Source organism: Megascapheus bottae, chromosome 7 (genome assembly GCF_031878675.1).
Source record: "Megascapheus bottae isolate mThoBot1 chromosome 7, mThoBot2.hap1, whole genome shotgun sequence".
NCBI lineage: Eukaryota > Metazoa > Chordata > Mammalia > Rodentia > Geomyidae > Megascapheus > Megascapheus bottae.
The window spans coordinates 78,647,764-78,666,138 of record NC_143515.1 but is presented as its reverse complement, the minus strand read 5'-3'; the positions used below and the strand labels follow the sequence as shown (position 1 = coordinate 78,666,138).

At 42.1% G+C, this 18,375-nt stretch overlaps 1 protein-coding gene across 2 annotated transcripts in view; it reads left to right on the top strand.

Moving 5' to 3' along the window:
- Positions 1 to 2,801: 2,801 nt before the first annotated feature.
- Positions 2,802 to 18,375, top strand: part of Taf1b (TATA-box binding protein associated factor, RNA polymerase I subunit B) — a 62,748-nt gene continuing 47,174 nt past the window's right edge. For both annotated transcript variants that reach the window (XM_090337461.1, XM_090337462.1), the window contains exons 1-6: positions 2,802 to 2,872; positions 4,191 to 4,289; positions 9,244 to 9,331; positions 10,442 to 10,539; positions 11,653 to 11,748; positions 15,839 to 15,986. In XM_090337461.1, the coding sequence (XP_090193587.1) occupies positions 2,855 to 2,872; positions 4,191 to 4,289; positions 9,244 to 9,331; positions 10,442 to 10,539; positions 11,653 to 11,748; positions 15,839 to 15,986 (547 nt within the window). In that variant the 5' untranslated portion in view covers positions 2,802 to 2,854. The remainder of the gene's footprint in view (positions 2,873 to 4,190; positions 4,290 to 9,243; positions 9,332 to 10,441; positions 10,540 to 11,652; positions 11,749 to 15,838; positions 15,987 to 18,375) is intronic.

The window sequence follows — 18,375 nt, the reverse complement described above, 5'->3', positions numbered from 1 at the left end:
GTACATGTATTCTTGAAAACTTAAGTCAAAGTTTCTGCCTCCCATCTCACTGGGAATAAAAATGCAGAAAGTAAACTGCAAATTACCAGCATGACAGTAAGATATTCTCTTAAGAAGAAGCACAAGAAAAGATGTTAGCTTTCATTGTTTTTTTGTTCTGTGGTACTGGGAACCCAGCCCTTGCATATGTTAAGCAAGCTTTCCACCACTTAGCCACACCCCCAGTCCTTTCCTCTAGTCCACAAGGCCTTTCTTTGTGATCTGGTCCTGACATCCTGACAAGTACTTCATCACACTCTCTTTATGGGAAGGCCACTTCTCTGTCTCAAGGTCTGTGCACTGAAGTGCTTTTTACTCAAGTCATCATGTGGCTGGTCTGCCCCCTTCCCCCCTGCTCCTACATTTCCTTTCAAATGTCACTGGTATCAGAAGTCTTCCAGAATCCCCTGTCTAAAACAATAACTCCCACATTCAATTTGCTGATCTCTTTCTTTGTGTCTTGCATTATTTTTGTGCATAACTGTTTTTTTCCCTCACACAATGTAGTTTATAAGTAGTTATTGACAGCTGGGCTGGTGGCTCATGCCTGTAATCGTAGCTACTCAGGAGACTGAGATCTGAGGATCTCAGTTCAAAGCCAGCCCAGGCACTAAAGACCTTGAGATTCTTATCTCCATTAACCACTAGGAAACCAGAAGTGGCACTGTGGCTCAAGGGGTAGGGCGGTAGCTTTGAGCTGAAGAGCTCAGGGACAATGCCCAGGGCCAGGGGTAGGGTGGTAGCCTTGAGTGGAAGAGCTCGAGTGCCTGGGTCCAGAGTCCAAGCCCCAGGATAGAAAAAAAAAGTTATTGACATATTTGTTATATGACTCCTCCACCTAGAGTGTTGGCGTATTGAGTTAGAGGTTTTTGTTGTTTGTTGCTCTAGTCCCTAAAAGTGAACAAAGGGCCTGGTACACACCTGACACTCCTTATTTAATGTGTGAAAAGTCCTGTTTAACCAGATACCAGTGGCTCCCACCTGTAATTTTAGCTACTCAGGAGACTAAAATCTAAGATTCTTAGTTCAATGCCAGCCCAGGCAAAAAATTCTCATCTCAACTTAAGCAACAACAATCTGGAAATGGAGCTGTGGCTTCATCAGTTTTGCTTCAAGGACCAACTTTTTTTTAGCTTAGCTATGACTATGCAACCAGCTACTTCAATGACTTAAAACACAACTATTTAGGTGCACTCATGTAATCTCACCTCTGCAGAGAGAAGGCAGGAAGACTGTGAGGCCTAGGTCAGCATGGACTATTCTGTGAGGCTGCCTCAAAAAGTGAAAGCAGGAGCCAGGCTCAGTAGCTCACGCCTGTCATCCTAGCTACTCAGGAGGCTGAGAACTGAGGATCAAGGTTCAAAACCAGCCTGGGCACAAAAAGACCTGAGACTCTTATGTCCAATTAACCTCTAAAAAACGGGAAGTGGGGCTTGGCTCAAGGGTAGGGTGGTAGCCTTGAGCTGAAGAAAAAGTGCCCAGGTCAAGTTCAAGTCCAATGACCCACAAAAAAAAAAAAAGTGAAATCAGGGCACTGGTGTCTTACGCCTGTAATCCTACTTAATCTAGTGGCTGAAATCTGAGAATTGCAGCCAGGGTCACAAAGTTCGTGAGGGTTTTATCTACAACTAACTACCAAAAAGCCACTAGTGGAGCTGTGGTTCATTTAAGTGGCAGAGTACCAGCTTGGAGCAAAAAAGTTCAGGGAGAGCTCAAGGAGACCAATAAATGTTTTTTACAGGTATTGGGTCTCAGGTTGTTGCCATCCTCTTATGATCTTTCTTATTATTTAGAGTGTTTTTAGTGATACCACTTTTTTTGGGGGGGGGTGGACTTGGCCTGGGCACTCACTATCCCTGAGCTCTTCAGATCAAGGCTACCACCCTACCCCTGGGCCTGGGTGTTGTCCCTGAGCTCTTCAGATCAAGGCTACCACCTTACCCTTGAGCCAAGCCCCACTTTCCGTTTTCTAGAAGAGTCTCAGGTCCTCTTGTGCCCAGGCTGGCTTTGAACTTTGATCCTCAGATCTCAGCCTCCACAGTAGTTAGGATTACAGGCGAGAGCCACTGCCCTGGGCAGTTATACCACTTTTAACTGCCCTCATATTGGTTATGTTTGCTTTTCTTATCTCAGTCTTTCCAGGTTTACTAAATTTTTCACCTTTGAAAGAGCTAACATTAGTTTGCGGAGCTTTGCATTGGATGCTTTCCTTCCTTCTCTATCTGTTCTGTTTGTGGCCTAGGCACTGTTTCTGAGCTTGCTTTTTGTTGTTGTTTGTTTGTTTTTTTTTGGGGGGGAAGGGTTCCTTTTCCCCCCATAAAAACTGGCACTGTACCACTTGAGTCTCACCCCCACTTCTGGCTTTTTGGTACTTAACTGCAGATAATCTCTGGAACTTTCCTGCCAAGGCTGGCTTCCCACCGCACTCCTGGGCTGCTGGGAACGCAGGCCTGACAGCTTCATAGGGCGTTGTTGTTGTTGTTGTTGTTTTAATCCTTAGCAAACCGCCCCCCCCCACCGGGGGCAGAAATAAAGTCCCAAACAGGAACGTGGTCGTCACACGAGACCTGCCCGCCTCAAGTCCTCCCGGTCGAGGCTCGGCACTCACTAGCACGTGGGTCTCTGAGAATCTCGCGAGATCGAAGTCCGCAGCCGTCTCTGACAAAGGGGTTCCGTGCTTCGGAACCTGAAGTTAGGGGCTCCAGTTTCCGACCGGAGGGTTCCAGCCGCTGTCCCGGAAGTTTCCGTCCGCGGTCCCGGAAGTGGCCTCGCTGCCGGGGTAACGGGACTCGGTGGCTGTGGGGGCGGCGCCGTGATGGACCGGGAGGAAGCGGTGAGGAGGCGGAGGAGGAGGAGAGGGAGGCCAGGGCTCGTCTGTGGGAGCGGCGACGAGGGGAAGGAAGTCGTGGCCTGGGCAGAACGGTGGGAAGAGGCTGACCGGCTCGGAGGCGTCACTGCGGACAGGGCTCGACGCGGCGTGGGCCTGGCGGGCCGCGCGTGCGCGGGGGAGACTCCGGGTGGGGAGGCCCTGGCGGGGAGGCCCGAGCAGGGAGGCTCTGGGCGGATAACTGGCCCGGGGGCTGGAGCGTTCAAGGAGGAGGGTGAAGTTCTGGGTTGGTGGGATGGCCACCCACACAGCTCATCCGTTATTCTGCAGTTCCCCCTCCATGCTGAGGTGGCGGAGGGCGGCTCAGGGCCTGGAACCCCAGTGCCAGCCAGCGACATGTGTCACGCAGTGGGCATCCTGGCCATGTCTCCTTCAGGGTTTTAAATTGGGGTTTGGGACCAACCCCTTCCCCCAGGTGTGGGGTTATTATAGTTGTTATTCAGTAATGGATCGCCGAACAACGAGACCAAGTTGTCAGAGTCGCCATGAATTTTTGACTTGCTACATAAATAAAGTGCTGCACTTCAGTGGTGTTCCATGTATATTCAATAATTAGATCAATCACAATAAACATCAATAAGTTGGGAACCAAAGTATTTGTGTAAAGACACGGTATGGTATTAGAAGGCCTTATAATAGGTGCTCAATAATTGAGCGAAGCGCTGGTTGTTCAAACCTGTAATCCTAGGTACTCAGGAAGCAGAGATCTGACGATTGAGGATTGAAGCTAGCCCAGACAAGAAAGAAATAATTGGAGACTCTCATCTCCAATTGTCTCCAATAACTAGAGCACCAGCCTGAGGAAAGAAAGAAAGAACACCACTAAGACTTTGAGTTCAAGCCCCAGTACAAGAATAAGCAATGTTAATTGGATAATGGGTGATTGATAGGTACTAAATCACTAAAATTTACCATATGCTTCCTCCTATTGAGTCTTATCACCCCATTAAATGTACACATGTTAATACCCTTTATACTGCTGAATAAATAAATCAGAACTTGAAACAACTAAAAAAAACAACCCCCAAAACAAAAACCAAGTTCCTTTGCATTTTCTTCAGTATCCTAGAGAAATACCAAACGGTATTTCTAATTTTGTCATCTCTCAGGTTTTATTTGAAGTGCAATTCGTTCAATTTTCTATGATTTATTTTTCATATACCAGGATATAATTGCTAGGGGCCATTTAAGAAGTAAGAACTGAAGAGTTTGGATATATTTGTTGAAGGTGGCTTGATAGTAACAGCTCTGTTTTTTCTCATAGAAAGAGTTTAAAGAACGCTGTTCCCAGTGTGCTGCTGTCTCCTGGGGCCTCACTGATGAAGGCAAATACTATTGTACTTCATGTCACAATGTTACAGAGGTAAGATACAGATACTATTTATGAATTTGCTTATGCTTTTGAAATTGCAGTTTAGACATTACATGTACCTAATTTCCCCCACATTGATGTGTTTTAAATATTCATACCATTCCAAGAATGTGAGTAGTTTTTAAATGCTCACTCTTTTTTTTTTTTTTTTTGCCAGTCCTGGGCCTAGTACTCAGGGACTGAGCACTGTCCTTGGGCTTTCTCAAGGCTAGAGCTCTACCACTTGAGCCACAGCACCACTTCCAGCATTTTTTTCTATGTATGTGGTACTGAGGAATCGAACCAGAGTCTTCGTGCATGCTAGGCAAGTACTCTACCACTAGGTCAAACTCCCAACTCGAGTGCTCGCTCTTGATTTACGACATTTGTAAACAGATTGAGAATAATATTGAAAATATGTTGAGCCAAGCGCAGTGGCTCACACCTATAATCCTAGCTACGCAGGAGGCTGTTTCTGGGAATCAAGATTCAAAGCCAGCCTGGGCACAAAAGGACCTGAGACTGTTTATCTCCAATTAACCTCTAGAAAATGGGAACTGGGGCTTGGCTCAAGAGTAGGGTGGTAGCCTTGATGTGTGAAGATCTCAGGGACAGTGCCCAGGCTGAGTTCCAACCTCATGATGTTGAGCCACATTTGTAAATTTTTTATCCCATGTGGTTTAAGGAGAAATACTTAGCATTGTACTTAGAAAGTGATGTGTTTGTTTTTATTTGTATTTAAGTTTTAAATGTGTTGCAGTAACTTAGAGATTCAAAAAATGAAATGTGAGAAAGCCTGTTAGGAGAATTGGAAATGCCCTTCATTGTCATTTTGTCTTCATGCAGTATCTTAGAAGTGTTTTTGTTATTCTGGTGTTACTGGGAGTTGAACTCAGGGGCCTTAAACATGCTAGGCAGGTGGTCTACCACTTGAGCCATGCTACCAGGTCTTTTTGCTTTAGTTGTTTTTCCAGTAGAGTCTTATGTTTATGCTTTGGCCAGTCTGGCCAAAGCATAAACAGTTCCCATGTAGCTAGAATGACAGGCACATGCTCTTATGCCTAAGTTTTTGTGTGTGTATGTATCTTTGTGTGCTGGGTCTGGGTGCTGTTCCTTAGCACTTTTTTTTTCCCCCTGCAAGGTTTTTTTTTTTCCAAATTTAATTTTATTGTTAGGATAATGTACAGAGGGATTACAGTTACATATGTAAGGTAGTGAGTACATTTCTTGTACTCACCCCCTATCCCCCGTCCCTTACTTTTTCTGTTCAAAGCTGATACTGTACCACTAAGCTACTTATCCACTTCTAGCTTTTGGGTGGTGAATTGAAGATAAAAATCTCAAGGTCTTTTCTGACTTCAAAACACAATTTTCAGATCTCAGTCTCACGTGTAGCGGGGATTACAGGTCTGAGCCACCGGCACCCAGCCAACTTTAAAAAAAACTGATTCACATGAGATCTTATGAGCTTTTTTCCTGGGCTGGTCTTAAACTAGAACCCTCTTAAATCTACACCTCCTAAGTAGCTAGGATTGTAGATATGAGCCAACAAATGCAGCAACAAAACGTTTTATTTAGCTCATTTCCTCCTTATAAGATATAGTATTGTATATATGTATATACATATATATATATTCATAGATAGAACAAGTGAGCCTTACAAATTGGGTTTGCCAGAGTGCTGAGGCAAGACTTGATCCTTAGTTTTCCAACTCCAGGCTTCATTTCACCTCATCACACCTATTTCTTAAAATAGATACTGTCCTCAGTGGCCTTGGTAGATGAGCTACCTTCTTCTTGGAGTTTACATCCTGTTCTGGTGGCCACCACTTCATGACAGTATAACCAAAATAATCAAGGGTATGGCCAGTCTGCTGCTAGATAGGTTAACCATATCAGGATATGTCTCTAGAGAAGGATTTGCTGAAAGTCTACTGAGCCAGGTAGAACAAATTTACCTTCACCATATATATGGTTAAGGAAGTCTAGTTGGGACAAATAAATGTGAATTGGCTTTAGCACCAAGTAAAAGGGGCCAACTTACCTATATGCTTTAAGGAATTAAAAACCTGGGGACTCCTCCTTGGGGAGTATCTCCAATGGAGAGATTTTCTTCTTTCCTTTTGTGACTTTCTGTTACTTTCAAATAAACTTATTCTGTTTACTTAAAAAGAAAGAAAGAAAGAAATTAAAAACCTAGTCTGTAAAACAAGTGAAACACATTTCCCTTGAGAAAAGTAGACGATTTAGCTTAAAACTCTGTCACATGATAGTTTTCCTCAGCATAGTTACCCTTCTGCAGTGTGCAGTAGAAATGCTATGTCTGCTTAGTCAGATAGGATATTAACAAGAAATATATTTACCAAAGAAACTATTGGAGTGTTGGTGATTTTCGTTTTCTTGATTATGGCAATGATTTTTATGAATACAGACATATATAATTCAAGATATATACTGACACAAACACACATATATGCAGATTGTACACTTGCAATGTACTCAGTGTGGTCCTCTCCTTTGATGTGCGTTAAGGCACATTGAGTAGTTTTACTCACTATTACCTTGGTACTGTAAAAATACACATGGGACGCTAGGCGCCAGTGGCTCACACCTATAATCCTAACTACTCAGGAGGCTGAGATCTGAGGATTGTGGTTGAAAGCCAGTCCGGGCACAAAAAGTCTGAGAGACTCTTACCTCCAATTAACCACCAGAAAACCATGGCTCAATTGATACTGCTTGCCTTGAGCTGAAGTGCTCAGGGACAGCGCCCAGGCCCAGAATTCAAGCCCCACAACTGACCAAGGAAAAAAAGAAAGACCCGTACATGGGGAAGGAAGATTGTGTCTTATATTGCTATTAGCAGATACAATCAACACACTACTTGTATAGGCACTAAATTGGCATAACCAGCTATTTCTTTTATTTTTGTCTTTGCTAGTGTTTCTTTTGGGTACTGTCTGATTAAATCCGCTGTAGTCATTAGCTTGAAAGATCCTAATACCACTAGCTAATTCTACATGTCAAAGACTATCAGCCCATAAGAAGTATATTGTCAAGAATGTACAGTTTTTGAAGGTTGGAAACATATATGTATGTGTCCATGTACATGTATATGCACGAGAACACACATGCATGCATGAGTCTGTGTAGAACATGCATGTGTGTGTACATACATATATAGAGAGAGAATCCAGTGCTTCATGTTAGGGGCATACTCTATAACATTCTCAGCCCCAACCTGTTTTGTTTTTTTTTGCCAGTTGTGGGCTTGAGCCTGAGCACTGTCCTTAGACTTTCTCAAGGCTAGCACTCTACCCCTTGAGCCTTAGCACCACTTCCGGCTTTTTGTATGTATGTGGTACTGAGGAATCAAACCCGGGTCTTCGTGCATGCTAGGCAAGCACTCTACTGCTAGGCCAAATTCCTGGCCCCCCAGCCTATTTTTTATGAAGAAGATAATCCTAGCTCAGAGCTTTCCTTCCATACAATGGGCAAATCTGTTACACAACTTTAATGGTTACTTTATGGCCATCCAGGCATGCTCATAACATAAAAGGTGATGTAAATGGTGGTCCTTGGAGTGAGGTGGTATTGAAATCCTGTAGGTGGGAAGGGGTGGGTGCGACAGTGGTTATACCTATGAAACATGGAGGTCATGGTACAAGCTTGCCATGACTGTTGTTCTGTTGCTATCACTGCCCTCCAGTTTACTCTGTATATATCTTGCAGCTCCAGGCCTTCTGACTAGTCTGAGAAAAGCCATTCTGAGTTGGTAAAAGAACTACAAAATTTATTCCAGTGGGTCTTTGTTTATGCTAGTCCTAAGGCTTGAAATCAGGGCTTAGATACTTTCCCTGAGCTTTTGTGCTCAAGGTTAGAACTTTATTACTTGAGCCACAGCTCCACTTCCAACATTGTGTGGGTTGAAAGGAGAGAAGAGTCTTGTGGGTCTTCCTGCCTGGGGTGGCAGAGTCACTAGGATTACAGCTGTGAGCCACCGGTGCCCAACTTCCCAGTGTCTTCTTCAGGAAACAAAGAATGGGTCTTAAATCACACCAGTTTAGACAATCACACCAATTTAGACCAGTATATCTTTTTTTTTTTTTTAAAGAATTTAAGGTCAGGAGTTTGGCCTAGTGGTAGAGTGCTTGCACAAAGACCTGGGTTCAATTTCTCGGTACCACATACATAGAAAAAAAGCCAGAAGTGGTGCTGAAGCTCAAATGGTAGAGCTCTAGCCTTGAGAAAGTCCAAGGACAGTGCTCAGGCTCTGGGCTCAAGCCCAGGACTGGGGGGCAAAAGTATATGATATATAAGTTTAATAATGTTTATTTTACTTTTTTATAATAATGTTTATTTACTCGTGCTGGTCCCCTGAGGCCTGAATTGAGGGCCTGGGGCACTGTCCCTGTTATTTTTTAATCAAGGCTAATACTCTACCACTTTGAGTCACAACTGCATTTTTGGCTTTTTAGTGGTTCATTGAAGATAAGTCTCAAGGACTTTCCTGCCTGGGCTGACTTCGAACTCAGTCCTTCAGATACCATGCCCTAAACTGTCAGGATTACGGGCATGGATTATAGGCATGAGCCACTGGCACCCAGCTTAATAGATTCTTTTAATGGGTTTTTTAGAGAAAATTTAGAAATTGTTAAGATGTAAACCCCTACCACTAGTGATCTGTGATATTTTCATTGACTGTGTAAATATTCCACATTTAACCATTTCAGTAATTTAATTACTTATAGCTCCGGTTTGGGATTGCTATTTCAGAATTAAATTTTTAATGAAAATGCAACTTAAGGACTAACCAGAATGTTACAGTTTATGTAATTTTTCTTATGTTATGATTGTCTAATGACTCACAATTTGATTCCATAATACTTCCCAAAAGCATACTTGAAAAATAGGTGTAGGGGGACGTAAAACTTCCTTCTAAACTGCCTGTTTTTGTTTCCCACAGAGGTCTCAGGAAGTTATAGATACGGGGGCTATTCCAACTGCCAGGATAAAAGCCATCAGCAGGGGGCTGAAAAATAAAAGAAAGCTTGGTAAGACCTTAATATGTACATATTGTTCTGTATTGCATTTTTACAAAGATGAATGATAAGCCAGCCCAGGCATGAAAGTCTGAGAGACTCTTATCTCCAGTTAACCACTAGAAAACCGGAAGTGGCTCTGTGGCTCAAGTGGTAGAGTGATGGAATGATAGCCTTGAGCCAAAGAGCTCAAGGATGACTCCCAGGCCCAGAGTTCAAGTCCCATGACCTACCAAAAACGAAACAAAACAAAAAAACCAATAACCTCTCTCACTTTTTTCTTTCTTTCTTTCTTTTTCTCTTTTTCTTTCTTTTCTTTTTTCTTTTTCTTTTTCTTTTTTAATTTGTGCCAGTCCTTTGACTTGAACTCAGGGCCTGGGCGCTGTCCCTGAGCTTTTTTGCTCAAGGCTAAAGCTCTACCACCTGAGCCACAGCTCTTTACCTTTTTTTGTGTGTGGTGGTAAATTGGTGATAAGAGTCTCACAGACTTTCCTGCCCAGCAGATATGTGATCCTCAGATTATAGCCTCCTGAGTAGCTATGGTTATAGGTATGAGTCACCAGTACCCAGCTCTCTTGCACATTTTTATAACTTAGATTTCACAGGGTGTTTTTGTTTTTGTTTTTGCGCCAGTCCTGGGCTTGAGATCAGGGCCTGAGCACTGTCTTTGACTTTCTCAAGACTAGAGCTCTACCACTTGAGCCTCAGCAGCACTTCCGGCTTTTTTTTCTTCTATGCATGTGGTACTGAGGAATCGAACCCCGGTCCTTGTGCATGCTAGGCAAGCATTCTACCACTAGGCCAAACTCCTGGCCCCTTGGTTTTTAACTTTAATTTCATTTGTTCTGTTTTTAAACACAGGACTTTTCTGCTCTTGAAGTTAGTATTTTTTTAAACTTTAGACAATTGGGGAAAAAAGCTGATAAATTATACATAATGCTTAGTTTTAGCATGTCTATACAAGTTTACCAGATTGGAAAAGATACTGTAAGACTAGAATAAAAACACTCTTCAAGGAAGGATACAAAAAATATTTCAAGTTGTGTAACAGATTGTAAATATGCATGAACATTACAGTAAGTCAGGGATACAAATGTGTAAAACATGTTGCTTGTCATTTAGAAAAAGGCTGCAATTGGTATGTATGTGAAGGCTTTCAGTACATACTTTATCACCAAGCAGAAGCCCTGAAGACCCTTGGAGTAGACCCAGAGTTAAAGGTAAGTCTGTCTGTTCAGATGTTAGCTTTATATTTTATTGCTTGAAGAGGAAGGTTCAGACTAAAACTAAGGAGGAACCAGTCCTAACATCAGGTACTTTGCCCTGACCAGTAAGGAATCATGTGTACTCTTTTTTTTTCTATCCTTAATTTACTAAATACATAAAAAGGAAGAGCTTCTGTTAGGTGACCTTAATGTGTCCCTTCTCTAAAATCTAAGATAAGCAGGATCTTATATGAAGCCTAGAGTTTACCCCCCTGGCACTGCGGGGGAAAAGGGATTTACTCTGTTCATTGTTTTCCATATATAAGATGGTGATGAGGATATTTTAAAAATTTTTTTATTAAAGAATTTATTAACATTGATTTTTACATCATATTTCAAATGACATATTTAACAAGTATTCAAGAAGGGAATCTCTATATACAATCACTGGCACTTAGATTTTAGAACATAATTAAAATTAGGCTGAGGGTTTGTATGTCATAGATACACATTAATCTATGTAATAAAACATTATGTCTATAGAGTCATAGATTTTTATGTCTATGTTGTTGTATTTATATTTCCAATACCATGTCCATAGCCTTGGGTATGCAAATATTGAATCCTCGCTTTTGAACTCTTTGAATCCATATTAAGGATATCATGCGCCTTTTGTTCCTTTGGTCTTGACTTGTCTCACTCAACATGATTCGCTCTAGATTCATCCACTTCCCTGCGAATGCCATTATTTTAGCTCGTCTGTTGGCTATGTAGAATTTCATTGTGTATATATACCACATTTTCTGTATCCATTCATCTGCAGTAGGGCATCTGGATTGTTTCCATTGCCTGACTATTGTGAATAGTGCAGAGATGAACATAGCTGAGCAGGTGTCCTTATCAAATCTTGGGTTGTGATATTTAGGATAGATGCCCAGAAGTGGTATGGCGGGATCATAGGGAAGGTCAATTTTCAGTTCTTTAAGAAACCAGTGATGAGAATCTTTTAAAGAAAAAGAAGGTGAGGCTGCTCTTAAGTGGAAGGCAGTAGGGAAGTACAAGCAGTTCTCTGGCACAGATGTGCCTGTGTGTTGTCAGCATACTCTCAATCACCACTTGTTTCTTTAGAATGAAGTTTTACATAATTTTTGGAAGCGCTACCTTGAGAAGAGCAAGCAAGCATATTGTAAAAACCCAGTTTATACCAGTGGAAGGAAAACAAAGGTAAGTCAAAAGTTAGAAAGTGGAACTAAAAGACTTGTAGTGAGATGGAAAAGTGACTTCAGGCTTGTGGCTCAAAGTGGTAGAGCACAAGCCTTGAGATGAAGAGTTCAGAGACAGTGCTCAGGCCCAGAGTTTAAACCAGCCTCCCCCCGTCCTTCTCCCTTGCCAAAGAGAGAGACAGAGACAGAGACAGAGGGTGGGAGGGAGGAAGAGGGAGAGGGGGAGAGAGAAAGAGAAATAATAAAAGTAAAAATTTGGGGCTAGGAATATGATCTAGTGGTAGAGTGCCTAGCATTCATGAAGCCCTGGGTTCGATTCCTTGATACCATATACACAGAAAAAGCCAGAAGTGGAGCTGTGACTCAAGTGGTAGAACACTAACCTTGAGAAAGCTCAAGGACAGTGCCTAGACCCTGAGTTCAAGCCCCAAGACTGGCACAAAAAAAAAAAAAGAGAGAGAGAGAGTAGATTTTATATAAACTTATGTAAATTTTGTTGCAAGGGTAGAAGTGTGGACTGAGTACCAGTGTCCCCTGTCTGTAATTCTAGCTGCTCAAGAGGCTGGGATCTGAGGATTGTGGTTCGAAGCCAGCCCAGGCAGAAAAGTCCCATGAGACTCCATTTAACTAGCAAGAAGCTAAGAAGTGCAGCCTGACTCAAGTGATGGAGTGTTAGCCTTGAGTAAAATAGCTAAGAGACAGCAGTGCCCAGGTCAAGTTCAGGCTCCAGGATGGGCACTCTTTTGAAAGGAAGAGAAACGGTTACTTTTAAATTAGAAGCTTAAGGGTTGGGAATATAGTTAAAAGCAGAATACTTGCATACCAGTTTGAGGCCCTGAGTTTGATCCTAACAGTGCAAAGGAAAGAAAAAAATCAAAGCTTAGTCTTCTCAGTATATTTTGGTGTTTTGTTTGTTGGTTTGGTTTGGTTTGGTTTACGGGGATAGGGCCTCAAGCTCAATCCTGCTCTAGCCTCCTGAGTACATCACACCTTTGTATAATTAAACTACACCTGGCTTTACACCTGGCTAGTAGATATTTGCTTAGTGCTTTGGATATAGCTCTTCTAAGAAAGGGGAGAGGCCTGCATCTGAATCCTGGTCCTAGTCTTAGTTGTGGGATCTTGGATGAGATGTTTCTAGAATCGTCAGCAAGCAAATACGTCATGATAAGGAGGGTAGAGAGTGGGGGCAAAGTGAAAGGTGCTGTCTAATAATAAGGATTGATGTGGGAAAGAGAGCCTGGGGAGGTAGGAAGTCAACAGAGGGGAAGTGCTGCATTTCAGGCCTCACTTGGACCAACCAAACCCAAATCTGCATTTTTGCAGGTTCCTAAGTGCCACTTACCTACACTAATGCACTGCTGGGGGTGAATGAACAATGCTAGGGGCTGTCACTAGAAGTGACAAGTGGTAGGACTCGAGATAAATTGAAGATAGAGCAAGCGGAATGTCCTGATGGACTGGATGCGGAGTGTGGGAGAGGAGTCCGGCATGACAGGGGTTGGCCTGAACAGCTGGAAGGAAGGAATTGTCATCACCTGCAATGGCAGGTGGAACAGGAAGATCAGGAGTTCTATGTTGGACGTGTTAAGTTTGAGACTACTGTTGGATATCCAAGAGGAAATGTCAAGTATGCAGGTAGACAAGTATGTAATTCAGGAAAAAGGTCGGAGATAGCAGTTTCAAAGCTGTCAGTTTACACTATAATCATCAAATCTAAAGTGCTATTGTTTATAACACAGACAAAAAATGTAAGTGCCCAAAGAAAGAAAAGAATGTTGTAAACTAAATTGTGACATGCCACAGGTAACATAAGATAGGTATAGACAAACTGTGTTACATAGACCGTGATGTCGAGGGGAGGGAATACCTGGAGAGTTAAAATACAGTGACTAGTATTGAGAATCCTCAGACTGCTTGACAGTACTAAGGCATGAAGAGAGAAGAGGATCAAGAACATAGCTCTAGGTCACTGGAGTTTAGGATAAAAGAGCCAGCAAAGAAGCCAGGAGCAGTTTGTGCAGTCACAGGCTAGCTAAGAGAGACATGGTGTTTCAAAAACAGGGCAATAAGGACCTGGAGTGTGACTTAGTGATAGAGTGCTTGCCTAGCACTCATGAAGTGTAGGTTCAATTCCTCAGTACCTCATACACAGAAAAAGCCAGAAGTGGCGCTGTGTGGCTCAAGTTGGTAGAGCACTAGCCTTTAACACAGAGAGGCTCAGGAACAGTATCCCAGCTCTGAGTTCAAGCTCCAGGTCCAACAAAAACAAGCAGTGGTCTGCTGTAATAAATAATGTTGCTTGGTCAGTAAAAGAGAGCTCTACAATCTGATTGTAGACTGGTGGAGCAGTGGTGGATGGATTCCTGGAATGGGGAGTGAGATGGACAGAAGAAAAATTGTAAGCACAAATCTGAACTTTTTTTTTTTTTTTGCCAGTCTTGGGCCTTGAACTCAGGGCCTGGGCATTGTCCTTGGACTTTCTCAAGGCTAGTGCTCTACCATTTGAGCCTCAGCACCACTTCTGGCTTTTTTTTTTCCTATGTATGTGGTACTAAGGAATCGAACCTGGGTCTTCGTGCATGCTAGGCAAGCACTCTACCATTAGGCCAAATTCCTGGCCCTAAATGTGAACTTTCTTGAAGCATTTTCTGCAAAGATCTATAGAGAAATTGCAGGGTACCTGAATGAAGGGCTGGTTGTGATTTTTTGTTGTTGTTTTTGCCAGTCCTGGAACTTGAACTCAGAGCCTGAGCACTGTCCTTGAGCTTTCTCAAGGCTAGTGCTCTACCACTTGAGCCACAGCTCCACTTTTGACTTTTTCTTGTGTATGTGGTACCAAGGGCTTCGTGCATGCTAGGCAAGTATTCTACCACTAAGCCACACTCCTAGCTCAAATTGTGATTTTTAATAGTTTATTTATATACTGATAGAATGATTTCAGAAAGAAAAAATAGTCACAACAGAGAAGAGCAATGTCTTTGAAATGAAGAGGCAGAGGCCATACACAGAGAATCTGGCTGTGGATGGGAGATTGGATAGTCCTGAATTGGGAAAGGGGCAGCAGATGTGCCAGAGCTGCTGCTAGTGGTCTTCTGCAGGATCTGTGAAGATTTTCTTTTGATTGCTTCAGTTTTCTTAGAGCACCCATGCTTGTCAGCCAAATTTATGACATATTCCCCCTCGTGTGGCCTGCCTACAGGGAGGGATGTGCTTGGCAGAGGATATATTGTCCCATCCTCTGATGCTTTTTACTTCACTCTCTTGGAATCCTCTAAACAGTTTTGGGGGCAGGGAGTGCACATGCCTGTGCTAAGGCTTGAACTGAACTGAGATCCTGAGGGCTGCCCCTTAGGTTTTTTGTTTTTTTTTTTTTTCCTGAAGTCTCATGCTCTGCGACTTGAGCCACAGCTCCCTTCCAGTTTTTTTGCTGGTTAATTGGAGATAAGAGTCTCTTGGACTTTTCTGTACAAGCCGGCTTTAACTGCAGTCCTCAGATTGCAGCCTCAATAGCTTACATTACAGGCATGATTACAGGCTTTTTTATTTTGACCAGTTCCTCAAGGTAATATCAGCCTTTGTAGAGACACTACCATTTTAGTAGTACATGTATGATAATCAAAAGTATGAGAATATATTCTTGATAGGTACAGTTTATTAACAATACTACAGGAGTTCAAGAAATGAGGAATCATTAAAGAAGAATAAGGTGGAAATACAACGGTAATGACTTGAAGAGAGGAAGGTGAAAACACAATTTGGACAGGAGAAATGGAATTAGCCAGATGCAAAGTAAGAATTTCCCAGCTAGTTCAGTAGACAGAAGCCAGTTAGCATGCAGTCGTACTGAATGCCCAGTGCTTCACTGTGCAAGTACTAGTCTTGAAGTTGTGTTGACCCAAGCCCTGTGGTGGGAGCTTCCAGGGCCTTGTTCCATCAGTAAGGCCTTTCAGAGGGAGGGACTCAACTGATGGTGCAGTTCTCTGAAGTGGTTTCTCGTATGGTATTTTTAGTGACCTGAAGTTGCTTAAATTCACAGAAATAACTGTTCTAAACACTTATGCATTGAATTTATATCATCTTGTGAACAGGTATTAGAAAATAATCTGTCTCATTCAGACTGGGGTAGCGAGCCTGAGTTGCTCAGTGACTCTACCTGGGCTCCTGATAGTGGATCAGAGTCTCTGACTGACTCCCAGACCTTGAAGCACTTGCCTAGCACCAGAGCATCACACCCAGGTAAATGGAACCACCGACTATTGAGAATTTTAAAGCTTTCTAGCGTCTTGAGAATAATTGAGAGAACTTGGGATCATGAGGAAAAAAAGACTTGCTGAACCCTATGGCTAAAAGAAAGAGAATTAAATAAACTCTTAGCACATTTTTAAAAAGGCATATTGTTTCCAGGTAAGTGTTTTTATGTGATTTTCAGGGAGATGAAGTAGTTTTTTTAAAAAATGACAGCACAATTAATGTAATACATCATTCAACAGAGCTGAGGTTAAGAATCATAAGATAATCTCTCTGGATGCTGAGAAGCCATTTGACAAAATACAACATCCATTAATGTTGAAAGCATTAGAAAAAATAAGAATAGGAGGTACATTCCTTAAAATGATTAAAGCCATACATGACAAACACACAGCCGTATCATACTAAATGGAGAAAGACTAGAACCATTTACCTTAAAGCTGGGCGTGGTGGCTCACACCTATAATCCTATCTACTCAGGAGGCTGAGATCTGAAGATCTAGATTCAAAGCCTGCCTGGGCACTAGGGACCTGAGAGACTTTTTTTTTTCCCTGTATTTTTTATTGTAATTACTAGAAGGGTTACATTACATTCGCCAGATGGAAGGTACATTACTTCACATACATTGATACCCTTTCTCATGTCTTGGCCCCCATTTCCCTCCCCCTTCCCCCACCCTCATCTTTTTTCCCCCTTTCCTATCCAATTTCAAATAACCAAATATGCATATATCCAATATATCAGATAACAAAGTGAAATACTGTAACAATATGAGATAACCAAGGGACAGCAAAAGAGATGAGAGATAACATAGTACATTAAGGACAACAGTCACTCATTATATGGCTTTTGTTTCTATATCCTAGAGGACCTGAGACTCTTATCTCCAATTAATCTCTAGAAAAGGCAGTGGGGCTTGGCTTAAAGGTAGGGTGGTAGCATTGAGCTGAAGAGCTCAGGGACAGTGTCCAAGTCAGTTCAAGCCCCACGACCCACCAAAAAAAAAAAAATACTACTTAAAATCAGGAACTAGACAGAGATGCCCACTTTCTCCACTTCTCTTCAATATAGTACTGGAACCCAGAGCCAGAGCAATAAGGCAAGAGAAGGACATCAAAGGGATCCACATAGGGAAAGAAATTAAACTATCCCTATTTACAGATGACATGATCCTATACCTGAACGACCCAATAAACTCCACTCCCGAACTCCTAGAACTAATAAACCACTTTAGCAAAATGGCAGAATACAAAAAAACCTGCAATACACAAACAAAAGGAGAAATCAATAAAATGATCCCATTTGCAATAAACCCCAAAAGAATAAAATATTTAGGAATTAACCAAAGATATAAAAGGAAATATTTAATGAAAACGATAAAAGCCTAAAGAAAGAAAGGATACCAGGAGGCCGGGAATTTGGCCTAGTGGTAGAGTGCTTGCCTAGAATGCACGAAGACCCGGGTTCAATTCCTTGGTACCACATACTTAGAAAAAGCTGGAAGTGTTGCTGAGGCTCAAATGGTAGAGCTCTAGCCTTGAGAAAAGTCCAAGAACAGTGCTCAGGCCCTGAGCTTAAGCCCAGGACTGGCAAAAAAAAAAAAAAAAAAAAAAGGATACCAGGAAATGGAAAGACATCCTATGCTTATGGGTAGGGAGAACCAACATAGTGAAAATGGCCATATTGCCAAAATTGAGACACAATTTCAATGCAATCCCCATCAAAATCCCAAGACATTCTTTACTAACATAGAAGGTACAATCCAAAGGTTCATATGGAACAACAAAAGACCCAGGATAGCCAAAACAATTCTAGGCAAAAAGGACAATGCAGGTGGTATTACAATACCAAACTTTAAACTCTACTATAGAGCCATAATAACAAAAACATCATAATATTGGCACAAAAATAGACCAGAAGGTCAATGGAATAGAATAGAAGATCCAGAAATAAAACCACATACCTATAGTCAACTTATATTCTACAAAAGAGCCAGAGATATACAATGGAACAAACACAGCCTCTTCAATTATTAGTGCTGGGAAAACTGGGCAGCCACATGCAAAAGACTAAAAATTGATCCCAGCCTGTCGCCATGCCCAAGGATTAACTCAAAATGGATCAAAGACCTCAATATCAGACCTGAAAGCCTGAAACTGTTACATGATAGAGTAGGAGAGACACTGGAACTCATAGGCACAAGCAAAAAAACTTCTTGAACAAAGTCCCAGGGTCACAGCCGACTGGAGAGGGACAAATGGGACTACCTAAAAATAAAAAGTTTCTGCACAGATAAGAACATAGCTACTAAAGTAGAAAGACAGTCAACCAACTGGGAAAAGGTATTTACCAACAATACATCAGACAAATACTTAA